This window comes from Macaca fascicularis, chromosome 9 (assembly GCF_037993035.2).
Source record: "Macaca fascicularis isolate 582-1 chromosome 9, T2T-MFA8v1.1".
Lineage (NCBI taxonomy): Eukaryota > Metazoa > Chordata > Mammalia > Primates > Cercopithecidae > Macaca > Macaca fascicularis.
In genome coordinates this window covers 131,897,459-131,917,927 of record NC_088383.1, presented here as the reverse complement: position 1 = coordinate 131,917,927, position 20,469 = coordinate 131,897,459, and the positions used below count along the sequence as shown (strand labels likewise).

At 36.5% G+C, this 20,469-nt stretch overlaps 1 protein-coding gene across 2 annotated transcripts; it reads left to right on the top strand.

The window, feature by feature from the left end:
- Positions 1-85: 85 nt before the first annotated feature.
- Positions 86-19,787, top strand: C9H10orf88 (chromosome 9 C10orf88 homolog). 2 transcript variants are annotated; one of them, XM_005566660.4, is made up of 6 exons: positions 86-287; positions 1,320-1,523; positions 2,329-2,401; positions 5,882-6,088; positions 13,183-13,637; positions 18,633-19,787. In XM_005566660.4, the coding sequence occupies exons 1-6, from the start codon at positions 124-126 to the stop codon at positions 18,865-18,867; spliced, it is 1,338 nt and encodes a 445-aa protein (XP_005566717.3). In that variant the 5' UTR covers positions 86-123; the 3' UTR covers positions 18,868-19,787. The 2 variants fall into 2 exon arrangements, with proteins under 2 accessions (XP_005566717.3, XP_073859110.1); XM_074003009.1 differs by having other exon boundaries at positions 86-715.
- The last annotated feature ends 682 nt before the right edge of the window (positions 19,788-20,469 follow it).

Below are 20,469 nucleotides of genomic sequence, written 5' to 3'. Positions count from 1 at the left end.
CCGGTACTTGAAGCGGAGTGAGCCGGAAGTCGCTTTGCAGCCCACTTTCACGTTGTACCGGCGGAAATTCAAGCACTGGAAGAGAGGTTCCGGGGCTGGGCTGGCCTGACTGAAGGCGGCAGAATGGAGACACGGACCGAGGACCGGGGCCTCACCCGCCGCCCCACGCTGGCCTCTTCTTGGGATGTTGCAGGCGGGGCCCTGACCCACAACCTCCTTCTCACCCGGGCCGGTCTCGGCCCCGGTGACTTCGACTGGGAGGAGCTGCTGGCGCCGCCTACTCCAGGGTGCGCCGAGCCGACGGGGACGGGGTCGCTACGCGCGGCAACTGCCCCGCTCCTCTGGGAGCTGTGAGGGGAGGCGAGAGGGTCTGAGCCCGGGATCCGGGAGAGCAGTTGGTGCCGGGTCTCTAGTGGGGGAGGGGAGCTGCGAGGTGGTCCGGGGTGGGTCCGGCCGGGAAGGGGCCGAGGCTACCGGGCGTGAGCGGGGGAAGGTGACCCGGACTCGGAATTTCATAAACGTGCGGGACAGGCGTGACAGCTCCTCAGGGCTGCTGTCAAAGTCAGTCCGCCCACCTACCCTCAAACAAGCCACCTCCTCTCCACCAAAATAGGCTGTGTAAAACGTCTAGCTATAGACGACCGTCGTCGACTTAATTTCGAAAAAAATACACTTTTGTCGTTTATTGTGCCCTGCTCCTACTCCTGTGCACACAGTAGGTGTCCAGTAATTTATGTAATTATCCGAGAGTCAATGGCAGGAGATTGAGTACAATGTTGATGATTAAGGGAAAAATGAGAGGGGAAAGCCCTGATGTGTGACACCTCCATTTCCGTGTGAATTCTGTGTTGAGTGCTTGTTGGATGCTTGGGAAGGTGCTTGGACCTCAAGGGCAAGTGGAAGTGAGTTAGAAGAAAGAAGCCCCTGCCGGGCGCGGTGGCTCACGCCTGTAATCCCAGCACTTTGGGAGGCCGAGGCGGGCGGATCACGAGGTCAGGAGATCGAGACCATCTTGGCTAACACGGTGAAACTCCGTCTCTACTAAAAATACAAAAAAATTAGCCGGGCGTGGTGGCGGGCACCTGTAGTCCCAGCTACTTGGGAGGCTGAGGCAGGAGAATGGCGTGAACCCGGGAGACGGAGCTTGCAGTGAGCAGAGATCGGGCCACTGCACTCCAGCCTGAGCGACAGAGAGAGACTCCGTCTCAAAAAAAAAAAAAAAAAAAAAAGAAGAAAGCAACCTCATGATCTAACAAGTGGGTTATGAGTCATGTTCAGAGAAGTATACTGTGTGATGTTTTCACCAATTTTCCTCTCAGCCAGGATCTGGTGATTTTGAAGAGAAACCTGAACAACCAAGATGAAAAGCCCTGCTTCCTTTACCTGAGGTGTGGCCCTGATGGAGGTGAAGAAATCGCTTCTATTGGCATTTTAAGTTCAGCAAGAAATATGGAAGTGTACTTAGGAGAGGAGTACTGTGGAACCAGTAGGGGCAAGAATGTTTGTACTGTCCTGGATGACAGGTGTGTGGCTTGTACACGGGAAAATGTTCTTCTGAATTAGTGTTTTGAGTTTTCTCACTTTTTGCAATAATTGTTGATTCTCTGACATTGATGCCATATGTTATGGGAGAAAAGATAAAAATGTGCCAGTAGGCATAGAAGTTTAGAACTTTAGAGATCTTAAAGACAGTGTAGATCAGCCTGGTTATTTTTTAAATGTTGAAGTTTAGAACTAACAGTGGAGGTGAATTGGTAGGAGGTCATAGCTAGTTAGTGGAAGAGTTTTATTAGAATGAAATTTTGAGAGGTGTGTCTCTTTCCTTAAACTCACAGCAGTCTGTCTTCCAAAAGTTAACTTGGTAGTCAGTCTGGAACTTTGAACACATTTTCTTCTTGGAAGCCCATTAGAAATGGTGGAGGGATCTAAGACTGTGCTACATAAACCTATTTATTAACCTGTAACGCAACTTGTAATTTTTTTTCTTATGAAGATTTTTCCCCAGTGTGTCTTTAATGTAACCCAAAATATGACTGTTTTGTATCCTGCATGTTGGAAACAATTGCTGTGTTTATTGAGCTTTAAAATACAGTCTGGCTACATGGTTGTACCTATGTTGTATAATGTAATTTTCTCATTGAACCTAGTAAGTGGTAGATGTAGTCATAGGCAATGTGCTTCAGTAATGGATCCCAACTCTTCATGCCTCACCAGGAAAACTGAATCTTAGGATTTAAATACTGTTCTGGAAACATTTATTTGTAAGTGTAAATATTAAAAGTGACAACATATGTAAGTAAAAAAAATTAATTCTTTTTTTATTTTTAGTGAACATGAAAAGGTTATTTTGTACAAAAAATATCTAAAATTGGAGTCCTCCACACATGCTTGTAAAATAAAGGTAAGTTGTCAGTTGTTAACTAATTTGACAACTAAGTTGTTTTTGTACTCTGTGTATGCTTGTTTTCTTTTGGATTAGTAATACAATTAGTCCAACTTGCTTGTTTTTTTTTGTTTTTTTTTCAAGACAGTATCTTGCTCTGTTGCCCAGGCTGGAGTGCAGCGGGACAATCATGGCTCACTGCAACCTCATCTCCCGGCTCAAAGTAACTTCCCACCTCAGCCTCCTGAGTAGCTGGGACTACAGGCATGCACCACGATGCCTGGTGTTTTTTAATTTTTAGTAGAGATGAGGCTCAGAAATACTTAGTAAACATATAAAAAGAAATTGCTTTTCTAAAAAATTATCAGCCCTTTTTAACATTGTATTAAAAAAAAATTTTTTTTTTTAATTTTTCACCCGGTGACCAGGGAGTAGACTTTTTCTCTTAAAATTTAACGATGAGCCACGTGCAGTGGTACATTTTTATAATCCCAGTTACTCAGCAGGCTGAGGTGGGAGGATTGCTCAAGCCCAGGAGTTCAAGACCAACCTGGGCAACAGAGTGAAACCCCATCTCACTAAAAAAATAATAAAAATAGAATTTGACCATTTATTAACTTTGGATAATGTATTGTTAATATAGTAGTGCTGTGTATTTTGAAGTGTTGGGAAATTGAGCAAAAAACATTTTTTAAAACTCTGTATAGTGGTGGCAAAAACCCATAAGCAGTTTTGGCCCCATTTATAAAAGAATGAAATTGGCCGGGCACGGTGGCTCAAGCCTGTAATCCCAGCACTTTGGGAGGCCGAGATGGGTGGATCACGAGGTCAGGAGATCGAAACCATCCTGGCTAACACGGTGAAACCCCGTCTCTACTAAAAAATACAAAAAACTAGCCTGGGCGAGGTGGCAGGTGCCTGTAGTCCCAGCTACTCGGGAGGCTGAGGCAGGAGAATGGCGTGAACCTGGGAGGCAGAGCTTGCAGTGAGCTGAGATCCAGCCACTGCACTCCAGCCTGGGCGACAGAGCGAGACTGCGTCTCAAAAAAAAAAAAAAAAGAAAAAAAGAATGAAATTAGAGAAGTTTCAAGCAAGAGAACCAATAAGTTTAAGGGATTAGACTGTTGTCTTCAGCATGAAAAATATTGTTAAGGTAACTGTTAGTTGTGTCTTCAGAGTCTAGGGATAAGGTAATGAGTTGGAAGTCCTCAGCCCTGAGTGTTAATTCAGTTCTGTCGCTGACTAGTGGATTAGTCTTGGGTAAATTTTGGACCTATCTCAGGGGTAAAATTAGCTGAAGAAAATTCTTGGATTTTTTTTATCTCTAAAATTCTGTACTTACTATCATTACTTATAGAAGATTGAAACTTATTTTTACAATAAGAAAAAATAAGTGATTTTCACAGGCAGATAGCAAACTCACGGAACTGATTATCCCAAGATGTTGTTTTGGATAGTATATATTAAATAACTTCTAAAACCATTTGAATAAAGTGATATATTCATTCAACAAAGATTTGAGTGCCTCTTAATGTCAGGTACTATACCAGTCATTTAGGAATTAGCAATAAGTAAATAAACTGAAATGTCTGCCCTTATGTTGCTTGTGTTCTAGTGGGCGAGACAGACAATAAGGAGACCAATGAGTATAATAAGTATTATATTTAATGCTGAAAAAGGCCATGGGGTTAAGAAGAGAAAGGGGAACTACAGAGAAGTTGAGAGGTAGGAGGTTAATAGGGTGTTTCCTTAAAATGTTGAAGACAGTCACGTCTTTGGTTCAACACTCAAGAGATCTTGGATCATGAGTCTGTATTGACCTATGTCCTTGTTTGATATATGAACCTGTGTGTGTTTCTGAAGGTGAATGGTTTTTTTTTTTAAACTGTTCTATGAAAGTACATGGGAATGCAAAGGGTTATTTCAGGGAAACTCTAGGATTGATAGGAAAGCTTGTTCTGACGCAAGGTTTTTGAGCAGTTACAAGTTTTTGAGCACTTAGTGGTCGCTACTGGACATTTTAACATATAATCCTCACAACAACTATGTGAAATCATTGCTACTGTCTTCTCTCATTTTAATCCTGACTCAGATTTAGCATTTGCCCAGGGTCACACAGGTTGTAAGTACCAGAGTCATAATTTAAACTCAGGTTTGTCTGATTCTAAAGCCTGTTCCCTTTCAATTTTGCTACTCTGTTGTCTGTACCACAAATGAAATGTCTCGTTTCAGAAATATGGACAGAATAAAATGTTGGATAAACTACAGGGATAGAAGCCAAAAGAGCTAGGTTTCAAGCTGGTCCTTTACTAATTGAGTGTCCTTTAACAAGTTAGAAAATCACCCTTGAAGTCGTCATTTCTATGTGTAATCCAGCAAGCTATGTTACATCATTCTGATATTCTCTTATAGTTCTGAATTTGAAAGGATTGAATTTTACTTATTATTTCAGTAAACATTTTGCATGGGCATCTGGCCAGTCTGATTTTTTGTTAAGTAGCAAGTTGTGGTATGTTAAGGTCTCAGATTGGTAGGTGTATTGTAGTTCCCCTTTATCTGCGGTTTTACTTTCCCCGGTTTCCATTACCCACAGTCAGCCGAGGTCCAAACATATTAAATGGAAAATTTCAGAAATAAACAATTCATAAGTTTTAAATTGTGCTTCATTCAGAGTAGTATGATGGAATTTCCTGCCATCCTGCTCAGTCCTGTCTGGAACATGAATCATCCTTTTGTCTAGTGTATCCCTACTGTATATGTTACTGCCCATTAGCCACTTACAGCCAAATGTATCATCAGAAGGTCAGTAGTAGCCTAGTGCTGTATTACAATGCCTATATCATTCACCTCACTCCATCTCATTATGTAGGCATTTTACCATATCACATCATTACAGGAAGGGTAATGAGATGAAGTGAGGTGAATGACATAGGCATTGTAATACAGCACTAGGCTACTATTGACCTTCTGATGATACATTTGGCTATAAGTGGCTAATGGGCAGTAACATATACATAACTTTTATTATATTGTCAAAATTATTCTGTTTTATTATTAAACGCTTACTATACCTAATTTATAAATTAAACTTTATTATAGGTATGTATGTATAGGAAAAAATACAGAGGTTGGTACTATATGCAGTTTCAGGGAGCCACTGGAGGTCTTAGAACACATTCTCCACAGGTAAAGAGGGACTATTGTAGTTTATTTTTAGTTCTTTAAATAGGTAAACATTTATTTAACCACCTCATTTGTTATTGTACATGAAGTCTTAATTTTTGAAAGGACTCTTTTATTTAAATAGTTCATCTGAGCCTCATGATAAATTGGAATTTTTCCTAACTATTGCTGTTCTAGAGAAAAGTTTAAAATATACTTGAAGTTAGTTTTTAGATTCTTGAATGCTTCACTCTTGTTTAGGTGATACCAAGAAGTGACCTTAAATGATGATTGTTTTTAATATCATTATTTTCTGGAACTTTTGTTTTATAATAGTTGCTCTCCTTTGGCGAAAGGCAGCGTGTGTTCATCAGTAAAGTTGTGGTACACATGAGATCAGTTTTGGCAAATTCTTCAACAAGCTTTCCTGCTCTAGGATCAAGGATAGACCTTGACAAGGTCCAAACCATAATGGAATCCATGGGGTCAAAGTTATCTCCTGGAGCTCAGCAGTTGATGGATATGGTTAGATTTCAGCAGCGGGTAAGTAGAAATGGATTTCTTTCCAGATGCCATTGACAATTTCAGAACGATTGCTTTTTGTAAAGAAATGTATGACTTAAAATTTTCCTTTTATACTGATTTAACTGTTATCTTTTAGTTTTATAGAAGTTAACTTTATAGATTTGCCCTTCTACAAAGTGTTTTGACTACACATTTTCATACTTTTTATGAATTCATTCATTCAGCAAGTTTTTTTTCTTGCAGTGAACAAGGCACTGGTTTGAGCAATTTTGAGTGTGCAAAGATGATCAGTTAGTCTGTAGTCTTTAAGAATTTTTACATTCTGGAGCATGTAAGTGGGGAATGATGAAAACACTAAGGAAAGGCTCACTAAAGGAAGTGGTATTTTATCTAGCCCTTTAAAATGAAGGGTGGGATTAGGCAAGTAAATTAGAAAGAAGGCCGTTTCAGACAAAAAATAAGGTGAATAAAATCTTCAATGCTAGAAGAATTTGATATAGCTGAAAAATGAATAGTAGTTCATTTCTCTGAAGCAAAACAGTAATAGGGGAAGTTTAAAGTAGATTTCAGCTAGATCATAAAGAGCTTTGGATCCTACTTTAAATTTGTAGATGTTTTTGACTTATGTTTCAAGAAATGTTAAGCCACTGTCATGTGTAAGGTGAATCTGAAGAAGGTGAGACTATAAGGAGAAGACAAGCTGCACGTTATTCCCCTCATCCAGATAAGAGTGAATAAGGTCTAAGATTGAACATAGTAACATAATGCTGGATTGTGAGATGCTAAAATGATGGAGCCATTGGGACTTGACAGCTAACTTAATATTGGTATTATGATAGAAAAAACAAGTTAAACATGAAATCGAGGCTCTGAAGATGGTGATGCTAATAATATAAATGCAGCCCAAAGGAGGAGGATGCTTGGAGGAAAAAGGAATTTAATTTTGGGAACATTGAGTTTTAGCTGTGAATAAGACATTCCCTGGAAGTATGTTGCAAACATCTGGAAACAGAGGATTAGGAGAAATGGAATGAACTTTCAGTGGCTGGAAGGGAAGTTTAGGGGTGTTCCCACAGTAGCTAACAGGTACTGTGGTGAAGGGAGGGACTGAAGCAAGGAAGAAAGACCCTTGGAGAGTAGCTGCATTTGTAAAGATACAGGGAGAGGAGAAAGGTAACCGGAAATGTAGAAGGCAGCAGTGTGATAGAGTAGCAAGAGAAAGGATTTGATGTTAGGCAAAGTGACTTCAAGCTCTTGTCCTGCCTCTTCTTAGTTCTGCATCCTATGGCAAGTTGATTCATATTTTTTTCAATATGAATTCCTCATATACAAAATCTAAATGATAACACTGTAGGGATCACAGAATTGATGTGAAAATTTTAAATAATGCAAGAACTCCTTGTAGATTTTGTGTGGTTCACAAATATTAATGTCCCAGTATTGTAATATGGGCTGAGTTAAGAGAACCAGGAGAGCTGAAGATTATGGAAACCACAGAAAGAAGAATTTCAAAAAAGATGGAAATGTGTACTTTTCTTCCTCCCACACCATGTTCTCACCTGGACACCTCAGGAGATTCCTAACTGGCCCTCCTGCCCTGCTACAATCCATTCTCCACAATGTACCGAGAATGACCTCAAAGGGTAATTGGATCTCATCCTTCTCCTGTGCAAAGCCCCCTGACTGCTTGCCTCCCTTTGTACTTAGAGTTAATCCTGATTCCTTACCTTGATCTCTAAAATGTAGGCCCTGCTTGCCTTCTCAACCTCATCTCCTGCCATGTTTCCTTGGGTAGCTTGCTCCAGACATTCTGATGTTTATATTCCATAAATATCTAAATATATTCCCACTTCCAGACCTTTGCACTCATAACTGCTCTCTGTGTCCAGAACCCCCTCTCTGTGATACTTCTGTATCTGCATTTTTCTTATTCAGATCTCATTTTAATGTTACATCATTAATGACAACTTTCTTAGCCAACCAGTGTAAAGTAGCATGTACCTCCAAATCCATATCAGTTTCATCAGTGCTCTTTTGACCAGTTTGTTGTTGTTTTTGTATTGGTTGCATGTTTATCTCACTAAAAGATAAGCTTCATGCAGACAAGACTTATGTGTCTTGTTTATGGCTCCAAGTACATATACACAGTCATGCGTCAATTCACAGTGGGGATATGTTCTGAGAACATAGGTGATTAGGGGATTTCACGGTTGTGAAACCATCATAGTATGTACTTGCAGAATCCTAGATCATATAGCCTACTATCTACCTAGGTTACAAACCTGTATAGCATGTTACTTTACAGAATACTCTAGGCAGTTATAATGGTAAGGATTTGTGTATCTAAACATAGAAAAGGTACAGTAAAAATGTAGTATGCAAGATGAAACATGGCACACCTCTGTAGGGCACTTACCATGAACTAATCTCGCAGGACTAGAAGTTACTCTAGGTAAGTCAGTAACTGAATATGAAGGCCTAGAACATTACTGTACACTGCTTTAGACTTTATAAACACTGTACATTTAGGCTATGCTAAATTTTTTAAAGCATTTTTTATTTTTCAATAATAAATTAACCTTAACTTATTGTAATTTTTTTTTTTTTTTTTTTTTTTGAGACAGTCTTCTTCTGTCGCCCAGGCTGGAATGCAGTGGCATGATCTTGGCTCACAGCAACCTCTGCCTTTCTTCTCCCTCAGCCTCCCTAGTAGTAGTAGCTGGATTGCAGGCACATGCCACCACACCGGACTAATTTTTTATTTTTAGTAGAGATGGTGTTTTGCCATGTTGGCCAGGCTGGTCTTGAACTCCAGGTTCTCAGGTGATCCACCCTCCTCAGCCTCCCAAAGTGCTGGGTGGGATTACAGGCGTGAGCCACCATGCCCAGCCTATTGTAACTTTTTAACTTTTTACACTTAAATTTTAAAAATGTTTTTGACTCTTTTGTAGTAGCACTTAGCTTAAAACACAAACTCATTATATAGCTGTAAAAATATATTTGGTTTCTTTATATCCTTTTTCTATTAAGCTTTTTTTGTATTTTTTTTTTTTAATTTTTAAACTTTTTTGCTTAAAACAAAGACACAAACATTCACATTAGCCTAGGCCTACAGAGGGTCAGGATCATAAGTATCACTGTCTTTCACCTCCATATCTTGCCCCACTGGAAGATCTTCAGGGACAGTAATACCCATGGAGCTGTCATATTGTATAATAACAATGTCTTCTTCTGGAAGACCTCCCAGAGGACCTGCCTGAGGTGGTTTTACAGTTAACTTTTAGAATATATGAGCAGAAGGAATATACTTTAAGACTAAAAATATAGTATCATAAATACATAAACCAGCAACATAGTCATTTATTATTATTATTATTACTGTGTAGTATATGGTGTACATAATTGTACATGCTATGCTTTTTTTTTTTTTTTTTTTTTGAGACGGAGTTTCGCTCTGTTGCCCAGGCTGGACTGCAGTGGCACAATCTCGGCTCACTGCAAGTTCCGCCTCCCGGGTTTATGCCATTCTCCTGCCTCAGCCTCCCGAGTAGCTGGAACTACAGGCGCCCACCACCTCGCCTGGCTAGTTTTTTTGTATTTTTTTTTTTTAAATAGAGAGGGGGTTTCACCGTGTTAGCCAGGATGGTCTTGATCTCCTGACCTCGTGATCCGCCCGTCTCAGCCTCCCAAAACATGCTATGCTTTTATATGACTGGCAGTGCAATAGGTTGGTTTACACCAACATTGCCACAAACATGTGAGTAATGTGTTATTGTGATGCCACTTGGCGATTGGAATTTTTTAGCTCCATTATAATCTTATGGGACTACTGTCATATGTGGGTCCATTGTTGACCAAAACTTTGTAATGTGACACATACATACATATATATGTGTGTGTGTGTATGTGTGTATATACATGTATATATACATGTATGTATGTGTGTATATGCACACACACCTATTGAATTGATCAACTGTTTCTTGGAGATCCTCGGGGAGTAAGTATGAATAGTGACGAGACATGAACCAAGTTGTGAGGGATTAGGTAGTAAGGTATTTAGGTAGTAACTGGGTATATGGGATGTGGAGTTACTAAGTGCACACGGCTTTTTTTTTTCAAGTTTAGAGATAAAGAGGAAATTAGAAGATACTTTTGTAAAGGAATATTGAAGATAAATAAAGACTTTGACAAGTTGTGAGATTTGAGCTTTATTAAGAATTTATTTAGGGCAGTGTATTTTTTCAAGTACAGTCCATCATTGAACAACTGTGTCAGAATCCTTTGGAAGGTCTTCAAAATGCAGATTCCTGGCCCTCACTACTCATTCCCAGAGGGTGGGGTCCAGGAATCAGTGTTTTAAACAGTCATGTCTAAGTGAGTTTTATGTACATTGTAGTTTAATAATAACTCTTTTAATGGAAGATTTTTAAAAGGAAGCAATTGTTTGTGAACAAATTTTGGAAACAATTAGAGAATATTAGTTTACTGTCTGATTTCTCTATTTTAAAATCTTGACTTTAGGAAAAAATAAAACTAGATGTATTTTTATTTTGGCCGTGTCTTTAAATTTTTATAGTTTTATTTATAAGTAATTTTTCTTCACCACGAATTTTAACCAACACGGCCACCTGAGAATTCTTCATTTCCTATGGTGGCATGTAGACGTATCTGAATTTCTTGATATTTAATCCAAAGAGAAAAGATCATCTAAAGAGCTCTCATCTCAGAAAATGACCTTTTTAAAATTGTGGTAAGAATACTTAACATGAGATCTACCCTCTTAACAAATTTTTAAATGTACAATATGGTGTTGTAAACTATAGACCCTATTGTACAGAAGGTCTGTAAAACAGATTCATCTTGTAAAGCTGTAACTTTATACTCATTGAATAGCAATTCCTCGTTTCTCCTTCCCCCCATCTCCTAGCAACCACCATTCTACTCTCTCTTTCTGAATTTAATTATTTTAGATACGTCACATTAGTGGAATCATCCATTATTTATTCTTCTGTACCTGGCTTATTTCACTTAGCATGTATTCCAGATTGATCATATTGTCACATGACAAAATATCCTTCTCAAAGGCTGAATGGTATTTCATTGTATGATATTCATTCAATGATATTTCATTTTCTTTATCAATACATCAGTCAGTGAACATTTAGGTTGTTTCTGTATCTTGGCGGTTGTGAGTACTGCTGCAGTGAACATGGGAGTGCAGATAATCTTTTTGAGATCCCAATTTCAGTTCTTCTGGATATACGCCTAGAAGTGGGATTGTTAGATCATATAGTAGTTCTATTTTTAATATTTTGAGGAGCCTCCATACTGTTTTTCATCACTACTGTACTATTTTACATTCTTAACCAATGACTAATTTTCATAATCAGTGAATTTTTATAAACAGAATATTATATGTCAGAAAGGAAAAATTTACATAGCAAATACCTTTACATGTAGATTTTTCTGTTTAAATGTTCTGCCTCCTTAATGTTCACCCGTAATTTTGATATTGACTGTAGTGTAAATATTATTACTTTTAATGTAGTTTTCCACTGTACATTTTGTTTTGAAATGTCATAGAGAAATAAATGGACTTTCCTGTTATAACTGAATAACTTCCTTTGAGCTTATGGGGAGTTGTCCAATGTTAACATTTTGTAATTTTACTTAATTCATCTTATTCCAGGAATATTTAAATATTCAGGTTTATTCAAAACTTGCATTTTATAAAACAAGATAAACTTACAATAGGTTAACATTTCTCTATAAAGAGCACTTTTCCAAAGTGCAGTTTGTAAAAAGTTAGATGGGGACATGACATTACAAATCTTCCCCCAGCTTCCCTGGCCCTTATTTTTCTCCTTTCCGCTTTATTTTTCCTTAAAGTATTTATCACCATCTCCATTTCATGATACATTTTTTCTTTTCTTTATTTTTTTCTCTTCTTTCTTCCTTCTTCACTTCTTTTCTCTTTCTCTTACTTTCTTTCTTTTATTTCCCCTTTTTCCTTCTTTTCTTTTGTAGTTTGTCATACAGGTTCTGTGAGGTCAGGGATTTTAATTTATTTTGTTCACTGCTTTATTTCCAGTGCTTGAAACAACACCTAGCACAGAGTAGATTCCTGGTAAATATCTGTTGAATAAATGAATGTTGTTCTGGCTTAGTTTAGTAATAACTTTTTAGAATATCTGTAAGTATATGAACTGAGTTTCTTCAGCTAATTTACATATTGCTTTTTCAGTCTGTTCCACCAGCTGTTGAACAGCAATAAGTGTGGGATGATACCCCCTGATAAGAATCTATAGTAGACTTTTATGTTTTGAATTTAGAGTAGAGCCATATGCCTTAACACTTAGGCTAGAGGTATTTTCTTTTATCTAATGGAAAAATTAAAGAGCATAAAAGGGAGATATTGTAATCATCCTTTCAAGGTAAGCCAGAATCTTCTCAGGAAATAATACTGCATAAGCAGTTGAATTGAGGCTGCAAAACAACTCTTATTATCCTGGGAATTCTTAAACCCAGCCAGAAGTAGCTAATTTCAGTCATTGAAAATGTCACAAATGTATCCATAGAGCATCTAACTTTAAATAGCATAATTATCTGTGTAGTTTCCAGGAAAAATTCATTGCAAAAGAGTCTACTGGATAAAAGTCAGTGACTTACCATATTTTGACAGTTGGAAATGATATAATTGAATTTTAAGAAACTTATCTGTTCTTGTGACTCAGTTGAGAGTAGTACATTTTATTATCATAAAGAGAATTTGTAGTGGAAACATTAGTGTCAGTGCAGTTTGACTATTCATGCTAGTATTTAATATTTTATTTTGGGAAAAACTACAATGAAATAATTGAAAGTCATGACTGGAGTTAAGTGGCCTGCATTCATGTCCCAATTCTGCCACTTACTGGCTGGTTACCTTGGCTACGTACCTTTAGCCTTGGTCTCCTCAGCTTAATATTGGGATAGTATTAGTGGCCTACTTTATAAGGATGTTTTGAGGATCAAATGAAACAATACACAGTGCCCAACTCATAGTAATTACTCCAAAAGTTAGCTGTCAGTATTATTAATATTAACATTTACTTGTTTACTTTGTTTAGAATTGTATTCCCATTGGAGAGCAGCTTCAGTTGGTGTTGGGCAATTCTGGATACAAGCATATGATTGGACTACAATCCTCATCTACCTTAGGAGCCTTAGACAAGTCATCCTCCACACCTTTTCCTTTTAGAACTGGATTGACATCTGGGAATGTGACTGAAAACTTACAAACTTACATTGATAAGAGTACACAACTACCTGGTGGAGAGAATTCTACCAAGCTTGATGAGTGTAAAATTGTGCCTCAAAACCATTCACTTCTTGAAAATGATCTTAAAAATGCAATGTCCTCTTTCTTACCAAAGAAAGCAAGTGACAACTCAAATATACCTAACTCTGAGTTGCTACCTTTTCTCCAGAATTTATGTAGTCAAGTTAATCATCTCCGTGTGGGAAATAAGACCGAGTGTCAGGAAAACATCACCAAGCATGGTGAACGCATTCTTGGTGTTGGGTAAGTATTATTTTAAGACATATGAAGTTTTGATTTGGTAGGTGGAAAAATCAGATAAAAGGAAACAGATTTGTCTCAATGAGTACTCCTAAAATGCGTTTCCAGAGAAAATTTTAGCAAGTTTTACATTTTACCATTAACACTTAAAGGGGATAACTAATGGATTACTTTGAAAGAAGTCCCTATAACTGGAGGTTTTGCACACTTCTCAGGCATTTTGTGGAAGGGTCACAAGTATTAGTTCACAGTTGGAATAGAAAGTAATTTGCATGAATGGAAGGGAGCTGTGGGAATCATAATCTTTATGTTGTTTTTATATATTTGTACTATTTTGTGCCTGGGTATGTTAAGCATGTCATTGTGACATTTTCCTTGAAGATTATGTTTGATCTAGGCAAATTCCTGAATTATTAAAAAATATATTACGATAATAATAATTTGTAGTTAACAGGCTATTATCCCCAGTTTCTTAATCCCTTATTTTGGCAGTACATATTTGATTAAGAGGTAGCTAAGTATTTAGTATGTTCCTAATTGCTTAATATATAGTGTGTCAAAATGGTGTTCTAGACTAGAATTCAGGACTCTAGGTGTGGTTTTGGCTTAAACATTTTGCCACACTGTTTAATATTCTTTAGCGTAAGAGATTTTATTTGAAAATGAGGTAGTTGGATTATTTTGTAACTAAACACCACTAACAACCAGCAGGATTGAGTTGACATTTGTAGAGAACTCTACCAACAATAGGAGAATATACACTTTTTTCAAGCATCTATGGAAGATTTGCAAAGACAGATTATATCTTGAGTCACAAAGCAAATGTGACCAAATTCAAGAGGATTGAAATAATACAATGTATGTTTTCTGACCATAAATGAATCTTACTAGAAATCAATAAAAGACAACAAAATTTCCAGATTTTGGGGAATTACACAGTATTCTTAAGTTTATGGTTCAAGAAAAAGTCTAGATAGAAATTAAACGTATTACACAGAAATGAATGAAAATACAACACATCAAAATTTGTGGGATGCAGCTAAAGAAGTGTTGATAAGGATACTTATAGCACTAAATGATTACCTTAGAAAAGAGGATTGTTCTCAAATCAGTAGCATAAAACTACAATTCAACCAAAATAAAATAATCTGAATAGTCCTATGACCATTAAAGAAATTGAATTTACAATTTTAAAGCCAAGCAAACTGAACTAAAAGCAAGCAGAAAGAAGGAAATAATAAAGAACAGAAATCAATTTAACTGAAAACAAGCAAAGTCAGTGAAGCCAAAAGCCAGTTCTTTGAAAATTTCAATAAAATTGATAAACTTCTAACAAGACTATCAACAGATAAAAAGAGAGAAGATACAATCATCAGTATCCGGAATGTAATGAGATGTCACTACTGATCCTAAGGCCATTAAAAGATAACAAGGAAGGGAATATTACAAAGAAATTTATGCTCATAAATTTGACAACTTAGGAGAAATGGATTAATTTCCCCAAAACTACAAACTACCAACCAAACTCAGCCAACATGAAATAAGTAATAGAATAGTCCTATAACCACTAAAAATACTTAATTAATGATTGGAAAGCTCATGAAAAAGAAATATCCAGGCCCAGATGGCTATACTGGAGGTTTCCACTGAACATTTAAAGAACATCAATTTTACATGCTTTCAAAAGCTAGAAGAGGAGGGAAGATGTTCCAGCTCATTCTGTGAAGTCAGTATTAGCCTGACACCAAACTAGAATGCCCCCCAAAATTAAAATACACAAAAATACATGTAAATTTATGTAAATATGTAAATCTATAAACAGTACTTATACAGTATATGAAAAAATTTATAAACCTAACAAAATATATACAAGATATGTAAACTGGAAAATTTAAAATACTGATGAAGGAAAGAAAAGCCCTAAAAACTGGAGAGACATACCATATTCATGGATTTGAAGATACAACATAGTAAAAGCCTCAATTCTCTCCTAGTTAATATATAAATTTAATGCAATTCCTATGAAAAATCAAGCATGATTTTTTATAAATATGAATGAGATGATTCTAAAATTTAGAAATGGGGAACTTTTTTAAATGAAAAGATAAAGGAACTGTAAAAATTTTTGAAAAAGTATAAGAGAAATCACTACTTGATTTCAAGACATATAGCCACAGTATTCAACACTGTTATTGTCAGAGGGATAGACTTATAGATGGATAGCACAGAAATAACTCTACACAAGTACACCAACTGATGTTTGACAATGCAAAAATAATTCGATAGAGGTAGAATTGTGTTTTTAACATGTGCTGGAGCAGTTGGATATCCGCAGGCAAAAAATGAATTTTGGCTTAAACCTTATACTTTATGCAAAAATTAACACAAAATTACTTATAGACTAAAATATAAAATAAAAAACTATAAAGCTTTTCTATGGGAGAAACTCTAGGGACCTAGGACTAGTAAATGAGTTATCAGATATGACATCAAAAGCATGATCCATAAAATAAAAAATTGATACATTGGGCCCCATCAAAATGTAAAACTTTTGTCTGTGAAAGACCCTGTTAAGGGAATTAAAATACAAACTGGGAGAAATTCTTTGCAAAGTACAAATCCAGCAAATGACCTGTATCTGAAGTACATGAACTCTCAAAACTCTGTTAAAAGAAAATAAAAATAAAACCTAATAATCCAATTCAACCATGGGCAAAAGAATAGTCATTTCAACAGACAGGATATACAAGTAGCAAATAAGCACACGGAAAGTTGATCAACACTGATTTCATGACTATTAGGGAAATGCATATTAAAACCACAAGGTATCACTACATATTTGGATGGCTAAATTTTAAAAATGGTAACAATACCAAATGCTGACAAAGATGTGTGGGAACTGGATCTCTCATACATTGTTGGTAGGAATATAAAATGGTACAGTCACTCTAAAAATTATTTTGACAATATCTTAAAAACTAAACATACAGTTACCATACAACCAAGCAGTTATACTCCTGGACATCCCAGAGAAATGAAAGCTCAGGTCTACACAGAAACTTGTACACAGTTGTTAATTAGACACTTTCTTTGTAATATCCCAAAAGTCCCAACTAAAATGTCTTAGCAATAGGTGAATGGTTAAACTGTGGTACATCCATATCATGCAATGCTGATGAGCAGTAAAAAACAACATGGACATCTCTCAAAGGCGTTTTGCTGAGTGACAAAAGATAATCTCAAAAGGTCACATACTGTATGATCTCACTTCTATAACATTTTCAAAATAATAAAATTGTGGAGATGAACAACATGTTGATGGTTACCAGGTATTAGGGAAAGAAGATTTTAGGGAAGTAGATATGACAATAGAGGGGTAGCAGGAAGGAGATCATTGTAGTTAAAGAATGGTTCTGCCTCTTGATTATGGTTGTGGTTAAATAAATATGTGTACATGTGATAAAATGGCATAGAACTATACACACACATACTAATATCAATTTCCTGGTTTTGATATTGGATTATAGGTAGATAAGATGTAACCATTGGGAGGATTGGATAAAGGGCACTGAGAAACTAGTATCTTTGCAACTTTCTGTGAATCCATAATTATTTCAAATAGTAGTTCTCAGACTTTTGTTCTTTACACTCTTAAAAATAATTGAGGACTCCAATAAACTTATGTAGGCTACATAAAAATATTTGTTTAAAAATAACAATAAACCCACTGTGTATTAACATAAATAACAGTCTTTATGAAAAAAAGCCAGATTTTAAAATTTTATTGAGAATAGTATTATTTTAAATGTACGTGAATCTATACATAATAGCTTTTGGCTGCCTTATATATATTGAATCATACATGTATAGTCAAATATAACTAGTAAGAGTACAGTAGGAATACTGAGAACAGAGTGGATTAATCTCTGAAAAAGCATATATTTATACACTAAATCTCTACTCCTTTGTGAAATTTTAGGAAAGAGAAGAATACACAACTACAGATTCTGTTAGTCATCAGAGCAGTAACATATATTTTTTAGCCTCTTTCATGAGTATGAGGATGAAAAAGTCAAATAATATCTTAGTATAAACCTACTTGTGACCTCAGTGAATTCCCAAAAGAATCATGGAGACCCCAAGGTTCTGCGGACCACATTCTCTGAGAGTTCCTGTTCTTACTTTGAGACAGAGTCTTGTTTTATCACCCAGGCTGGAGTGCAGTGCCGCAATCTCGGCTCACTGTAGCCTCTGTCTCCTGGGTTCAAGCGATCCTCCCAGGTAGCTGGGACTACAGGCGCCCACCACCATGCCCAGCTAATTTTTGTAGTTTTAGTAAGGGACAGAGTTTCACCATGTTGGCCAGGCTGGTCTCGAACTCCTGACCTCAAGTGATCCACTCACTTTGGCCTCCCAAAGTGCTGGGATTACAGGCGTGAGCCACCGTGCCTGTCCTGAGACTTACTATTCTAATGTTCATGGTGAACGTTAGAAATTGATGTTCTTTTTATTTATTTTGTTAGTTTGCCCATTCTAGTTAAATTCTCAAGTGTTTTTATATCAGGTTAAAAAATAACCTACCAGTAGTTTAGTAAGGTTGTTTGTATGAAGGAAGAAAAACTTTATAGGGTTGCTTGGGGAAGTATTAGAAAATACACATGTTGACTTTAGAAGAAAATTGGGCAAGATCAGTTTTGATTTGGAGCTCAAAATCAAAAAGACCCTTTCTAAAGACTTGCTCTTTGGGGGTTCCTTTTCACTTTTATATTTCTGTTCAATTGTATACTAAAAAAGAATTAAACAATAATGTGTTGGGCATTTAGGGCTGTGGTTGCCTATTGTGGATGTATATTAGAACCTAGAAATGCATTGTAAGAAGACAGAGCACGCTGTGGAGACAAATCTCAGCAATTTATGTTGGCTGCTCGTTTTATAAGCTTGGTTGATTTTGTTGTAATATTAGGGAAAATTTACATATTTTTAAAAATGTATTTTTAGAATGGAAGAGCAACCTGTTTGCTCCTACTTGGAAAAGATTCTTTCTAAAAATATGGAACTGATGGAAAAGAAACTTATGGATTACATTGACCAGCGAATATATAAACTCCAGGAGCACATTGATGATAAGATTGCTTTGTTAATGGATTTGCTGCAAAATCCCAACTCCCCGCCCACTGGGATACCTCTGAGACATTATGACTCTGGAGAAAGACTTTCAAATGGAGAAAGATAAGCTCTCAACATAAACAGTGTACTGCAGATATTTATTACATATTTATTACAAAGCCAAAACCCAAAAATATTTATAAAAAGCAAGTATTTAATGTCCTTTGAGGGATCATTGTCTTACACAAAGTGACCTCAGTTTTCATTTTTACTACACTTGTTATTTTAAATCCAGTACTGTACACCGAGTTAATATGATACAGTCAAATTATTTTTGCTCACGATATTTTTCAGTCTTACAGAAATGTATGTATACTTGTCTTGAGTTCAAAATGCTTGAGGATTTCTAATACAGTTCATTAGTTTGTATTGTATATGTGTTTAAGTATAATTTTTATTTATATGAATATCTTATAGTCTTAGAAGTATGAAAAATAATGCTTAGAGTATTTGAATTTTTTTCTTTTTCTAATTGTCTTGGAAAATTGGATACTTAAGACTTGGAGCCTTTAATTCAGATTACCAGTTTACGTTTTGTATTACTTATCTGAGATAATGAATAAGATGTGATATTTGGCATGTGTAAAATTAGTTCACTCTGGGGCTGTTAATATTATTTGTTTCATTACAGAGTAGCTGTAGGTAGGAAAGTAAACATCAGAACCAGCCTAGTCCTTGTTATGATTAGTACTTTGGATTTGATGTTTCCTGTAAAACAGATGCAGTCATCTTGTTTGACCTCAGTAACAACTCCAGACAGTGTAAGAAAACCTCTCCTTTTGAGCTGATACGGGTTTTCTCCCCAGAATCCTTTTCTGGCATGTTTATTGTATGAAATACTGAGGCTCTCCATTTAAGGATGAACACATATGAGTCAAGGGATTGCAATTCTCTCTGATAGGCTTAGGTTTTGGATCTTGTAACTATTGTATATGCATTGAAGTGTGATATATTTGCATATAAAAATAAATGCACCTGCTCTGGGAACTACTTGTCTTTAGTTAGTAGAACTGTTTTATTTTCAACTAATCTTTACTTCAAATGTCTTATTTTTTAGAAAATGGGTATCTCATACTCATTTAATGTTTTGGCAAATTTCTTCTTTAAAAGTGTTACCTGATGTAATTCCTGCGTGACATAACTGAATTTTTACCCTGCCCCAATAACTCTGCTTATCTTTAAGAAACAGGGTGCCTGTGTTGAAAAGTTCCCTTTGTAACCAGACCAGAGGAGACTGGTTACAACCGCGATAGCTGACCAAATGACTTTTAAAAGACCTCAGCCTTTTTATAATCTTATTTCTGTGCTAAATGACACTCCCACCAGCTCCATGACAGTTGACAATCGCCATGACAATGACCAGAAGAAGCCATGAAAGGACAAAAAGGAAGGCAGCACTCTGGTTTTAGGAAGTTCCCTGCCCATTTCTGAAAAATCCATGAATATTCCTCCCTTTGCTTTAATGTGAAACACCTTTACTAGAGAAATTATATTTTAACCCCCTCACTCCTCATTAGTTGAAAAGTTGATTTGTGAGCCATGCTGCTGCTTCTCAATTCTGTGGCAATTGAATAAAACCTGCACTGTTTGTCACTCTTTTTTGGTTTCATGTATCGGCTTTGTGACACCCAACAGGGAAAGACCCCATCTTCTGGAGGACCAGCTTTGT